The sequence below is a fragment of the Anser brachyrhynchus genome (genome assembly GCF_964034855.1).
Source record: "Anser brachyrhynchus genome assembly, chromosome: Z".
NCBI lineage: Eukaryota > Metazoa > Chordata > Aves > Anseriformes > Anatidae > Anser > Anser brachyrhynchus.
In genome coordinates, this window is record NC_137697.1 from 17,547,724 (window position 1) to 17,553,723 (window position 6,000).

A 6,000-nucleotide genomic window follows, 5' to 3' on the forward strand; every position below is an offset into this window, starting at 1 on the left:
TCGAATACTAGAAATTGGAATTCAAATATATTTGCATTGTTGAACTGTGTGGGTACATATGTGGATGTAGCTAGGTTCCTGAAGAATTCTCAGAAGTAGACTTAAGGAATCCAGAGATAAATTACTCAAGTTGAATTACAGTGTTTGGAGCCTTTCACTTCTAGATCACTGAATCATATCCAGTGAAAGAAGGCACCAAAAGAGAGGCGTTCATAGATCTGGATGAGATAAGCCTATAGAGCTACCTTACAATAGTAGGGAGCACCAAATCCAGACAAACATATTATTTGTCAGACATGGAAGACAAGAGTTAGCTTTTAAATCTTTCAAAATCAAGTCCACGGGGAGCATCTTGTCCAGCAAAGTGAGAAAACGTAGCAGTGAGGTGTGAGATTTCCTGCTTCCATTTGATTTGTAAATAATTGGGAGAAGGAGTTGCAAATACTCCCAGTCAGGAGTATTTTTGTCCTACTGAATCTAGTTGCTTTTATGATGATGTTTATCTCATGATGTATTTTTCAGCAGGTTTTCGAAGACGCTCAGATACTGTAACAAGGAGGCATTTCCCACATGCTGCTCACAGGATGGACTACATGGACTTTGAAGATGATAGCCGTGGATGGCGGTTTGATATGGACATGGTGATAATCTACATTTATTCAGTCAACTGGGTAATAGGATTTATTGTGTTCTGTTTTCTTTGTTATTTCTTTTTCCCTTTCTAGTCTGTAAAAATCACACTTAAGGAAAACAACAATTGTGAACACAATAATATGAATAGAAAAAAAAAACTGAAGAAGGCAAAATGTTTGTTTGATGTTGCATTTTTATCATTCAGAACTGTAATAGACTGCATCAAGCATGCTGTGAGGCTATTTGATACTTCTGCTGCGTGTGACAAAGTAGTCAAGTTTGGTTCTAGAAATAATGTGAAATCCAGATCATTCTTCATTCAGTGGGAGCTTTGCCTTGATTTTGGTGGGAACAGCATTTTACTGCTAATGTATAAAATAATTACTCCGTAGAATTATTCAGTACTTTTTGTTCTTAGAAGAGTTCTGTGTACTATAACAGAATATGATCCATAGAGTCATTTTTGGGGTTGACTCTATATTGACACACTTTGTAACCATAAGTAAGTCTTCTCACTCATTGGTGCTTCAATTCATTGTATATATATAAAAAAAAAATGCCTTTTATAGTCAGATCTGTTGGGGATAAGCACTGCAGTGCTGCACCATGTATTATATAGATATTTACTGGAGCAATTTCACTGGCATAATCCAAATTCTAGAAAGTTTTGACAATTGATGGAACTGTCAGCTTTCTGCTGTGGGGATGTGATGTATTCAGTGCCTGAAATTTTGAGCCTATTAACCAAAAAGAGAAATGATACTGCACCACATGCTGACAATTCATCTTTTCAGCAAATGGCAATCGGAAGAAATTGACTAACAAACCCTACTACTGCACATTAAAGGGACCTTTTTTGCGCAGATTCCCAGAGTAGCACTGTACCTTTTGTATCCATTCAGATGAGTGCATATGGATCAAGCAAGACAATTAATGAGGGCAAGCAGCAGGTCTGCTAACTGTGATGCCCTGTAAATAATGGTGAAATAATGGAAATGGAGCATTCTCCAGTTGTAATTCAATCTAGCTGTGACTGAATCATTATTAAATGACTGTAACAATTTCAGGATACTCTTTAAGTGTGGGCTCATCAGTACTATGTGTCTCCAAGGAGACCATGTAAGAGGACACAGTATTTATTTGCACCTTTCATGTAAAAGAATTATAAAGCACTTTATAGCTATTCCATGTAGAGATTGCTGTTTTTCAGTACCAAGCTACAGCGAGTTCAGCAGTCATTCTGTACTTGCTGCTTTACACAATATTTTCAAATGGAAGTGAAAGAGCATCTATTAAATTACAGGGAGGATATTATAAACTATTGTGGGAATCAAGTGCCCAAGAATGCTACGAGGTAGTTAAAGGGCTTACTTTTCAGGAAGGTACAAGGAAGTTCTTATTTCTAAGGGCATGATCTACAAAGCACACTGTAGTTTGATCTTAAAAAGCATGTATATTGTTGCTCTGGTATCAGGAGTTGTGTGGGAGACCTGTGTTTTTTTTAAGTAGGTGGTGTACTCCCCTGTTCTAGCAGAGAACAAGGAAAAATGTGTTATGGAAGGTGCCATCTGCCAAATGTGATGGAATGGAATGAAATCAGTTTTAACAGTGTGCTTAACATTAAGCATGTGCTTATGCATCTTTGCTGGAGCAGGGCCGTCGTGCTCGGTCTCTTATAGTTTATACAGTGATCAGGACCAGAAACTTTAACAGCTACTACTATTTAGTTTTCTTACAGGCTGCATAAAATAATTTCTTCATATCTTTGAGAATATATGTGTAGAATTAAAAATTACAAGTCTAACTACACTATATGCAAGCTTAAGGAGATGCAATAGTTGAAATTAACCATCACCATGTAGACAAGGTCATCACAGAAATACATTTTCTACAATTGCAGTACCCTTAGTTTGATCTTAACCTAAGGTTTGATCTCTACCTAAAAATGATTGGCTTTATTACTGGTGGCATTAGGCATACCATTTTAAAAGCTTTAAGGTTGTAGTAAAGCACTCAGTAAATTTCCCCCTTTGTATTGATATAAACAAGCCTTTAAAAAGCTAGGTTTTCCTTGGTCGTAGGCTCCTGTTTTGCTATATGCAAATGTGTAGGTCTGTATGCTGAAATGTTATCAGTAATTTTTAAAAGTATTCTCATCTATCCCAGGACAGGGATTCTACCTACATTTTTGGTTTGTCTCTAATCTTACGAACTTCATGCGCCTATCTCAGCAAAGAGAGGGACTGATTTACCTGCTAAGCCAAAATTCTACCTTTTGATCTCAGAATATATTAGAATAAAGAGATGTGTAATGAAACATTAACTTAACTGACGTAATCTGAAATTGCAGTAATATTTTAAATTAAAATAATTTAACCTGGATATCTGCTAAAGAAATATCCTTAAGTAAATATTTTGAAATATATTGAGACATAAGAAACATAATATTGATACTAATTAACAATATAAAAAGGAGTTACTTATATAATTTTTAATACATGCTACCATGGATTTATTCTGAAAAAGGCAATAAGATGAGTCAAAAATCCAAGGTAATATTGGCCCCTTTTGTACGAGCAAGAGTTGATGACTGAGGAGTGGTTGCATGTTCCTAAATTTAATAGGAGTGACAGTTTTGTATGACATTTCTAACTGTGTAGCAGTACCTTTCTTTAAGACCTAATCAGTGAACTCTTTCTTGGGCTATACTGTTTTACTTCATATTGTTTGTTATTAATTCCAAGGGATAATTACTTTTAAAGGGTTAATGCACATAGTTAAGACTGTTGCAACTTTGAGACATCCTCCATAGGACAGAAAAAAATAAATAAAATAAAATAAAATAAAATAAAATAAAATAAAATAAAATAAAATAAAATAAAATAAAATAAAATAAAATAAAATAAAATAAAATAAAATAAAATAAAATAAAATAAAATAAAATAAAATAACTAGACTGCATAGAAAGGAGGTACATTTTTTGTCTTTTACTGCTCTTTTGAGCTACATACCTTTGTAAAAATACAATAATAATTCAGAGGTTCAAACCTGATTTTCATTGAAGTCTGCCTGTAAAATGTTGTTGATATCTGTGGGAGCAAGAGCAGGTCTTCTATAAGCAATTTTCTGGTCAAGTAGATGCTGCTCTGCAATCTCGTCTTTCTTATCTACAATGGTATTAAAATGTTTGCAATAAAATTTGTGTTGTTTGTAATATTTTGCAGCCATGTACTAGCTTTTGCTTGGTGGAATTAAATTTTAATATTTTTTTCAGTCAGTGTCTGGTTTGCTGTCCTGTCTGTTCTATTTGGGGTGCAGCTGGGGTCTTTTGAACTTTTATTATGATGATTACCTCTTTTCATGCTAGCAGCCTTTTTTTTTTCACTACTTTCCAGAGAATGGTCAGGTTTTGTCAGAAGTTATCTTGGGGCAAGGTGTGGGTCTTTACACATTCTGGTAATGCAGAGTATTCATTGCTGGTGCTTAGCCCAGACTGATTAACTGTTGAGGGCAGCATAAATCCAGGACAAGACTGATAAATCTGCCTATGACTGGCAAAGGCACTGTGTACATGCTCAGAAGTGTGTGTTTCTTGCCTAGCAGTGGGTATATTTGTAGCTCTGCCAGAGGCCCGGTCATCCACAGCTTTTTTTAAAAATCTCTGCACGATATCTGCACAGGAAGTAGTACTTGTGAAGCACAACAGATCCTTTCACAGCCATGTACCTTCTCACAAAAGCTGAGATCTAAGGAAAGCCTTTGCCAGTACACTGCATATACACCTGAAATATTTATGTATGTCAGTAACAGTATTACCACAGTGTAGTGGTTTTACTTGGGTGGGTGGCCGAGTTCCACCACAACCACTATCTCACTCCCCCTCCTCAAAGGGAAAGGGGGACAAAAATACGATGCAAAGGGCTCAAGGGTTGAGATAAGGACGTGGAGATCACTCAACAATTGTCATGACAGGCAAAACAGACTCAGCATAGGGAGACAGTAAGATTTATTGCCTGTTACTAACAAGCTAGAGAAGTGAGAAACAAAGGAAAGAAACCAAAAGCACCTTACCCCCATCCGCCCTCTTCCACCTCCTCCCCCCAAGCAGCACAGGGGAATGGGAGAACGGGGGTTATGGTCAGTCTGTAGAGCTTCTTCTCCACTGCTCCTTCTAGGTCACTCTCATTCCCTGTGCTGTGGGGTCCCTCCCACAAGATGCAGTCCTTGATGAACTGACCTGGCGTGGGCTTCCCACAGGCAGCAGCTCTTCAAGAACTGCTCCCACATGGCTCCGTACCACAGGGTCCATCCCTCAGGAGGAAACTGCTCCAACCTGGATCCCCCACGGGCAGCAGCTCTGGCCAGGTAACCTGCTCCTGAGTGGTCTCCTCTGCACGGGCTACAGGTCCAACCTGGAATCTTCTCCTGCAGGGGTCCTCCACAGACCGCAGCCTCCGTCAGTGCAGGTCCACCTGCTCCACCATGTTCTCCTCCACAGGCTGCAGCGTGGACCCTGCTCCACTGTGGTACTCCATGGGCTCCAGGGGGACAGCCTGCTTCACAATGGTCTTCACCACACGCTGCAGGGGACATCTGCTCCAGCACCTGGAGCACCTTTCCCCCTCCTTCTTCACTGACGTTGGTGCCTGCAAGGCTGTTTCTCACTCCTCTCACTCTCCCAGCTGCTGTGAGGAGCAGCATTTGTTTGTTTGTTTGTTTTCCCTGTCTTAAATATGCGCTCACAGAGCGCAGACAACATCACTTATTGGCTTTGCTCTGGTCAGCAGTGGGGCCCTTACCTAACATGGGGCAGCTTCTAGATTCTTCTCTCAGAAGCCATCCCTATGGTCCCCTGCTACCAAAACCTTGCCACGTAAACCCACTACACCACTGTTATTGATTCTGGGATCAAAAAGGATGATGAAGAAGCAGAGTTTAGTTTTATTTTGTCATTTTTAGAGAAAAGTAGAGCTGGTAACATGAATCTCTGGGAGAAAGAGTAACTATTGTAGCTATCATGACAAGTAATGGTCTCATTGCATAGCACTGCTTTTGTGAATTTGTATTCAGCATCTTTTGCCATTGACAACTCCAACTACTGCATAACTTAGAAATTAGTATGTGAAATTAGTACGTTAATCCCTGTAAAAGGGAAAGGTTAGAGGGGGAAAGGAGAGAAGACTGAAATTACACATTTGCCATTTTCCTGGTGCTACAGTGTGTGCAAAAAAACAGAACGCACATTAGCATTGCTTTGGAAACGGAAAGATATTCCTGCAAGGATGTACCAGTTATGTTAGATGACAGGACTGTTTTCACTAATGCACAGTGGATAGGATGAACGTAAGATAGAAAGAGCCTAAATGC

General features: G+C 38.9%; 1 protein-coding gene across 2 annotated transcripts in view; it reads left to right on the forward strand.

The window, feature by feature from the left end:
- RNF180 (ring finger protein 180) overlaps positions 1-3,910 on the forward strand; it is an 83,994-nt gene extending 80,084 nt beyond the window's left edge. The window contains exon 7 of one of the 2 annotated variants that reach the window (XM_080573258.1): positions 523-3,910. In XM_080573258.1, coding sequence (XP_080429384.1) covers positions 523-725 — 203 coding nt within the window. In that variant the 3' untranslated portion in view covers positions 726-3,910. The remainder of the gene's footprint in view (positions 1-522) is intronic. The other variant, XM_080573257.1, reaches the window with a different exon arrangement.
- Positions 3,911-6,000: the final 2,090 nt, after the last annotated feature.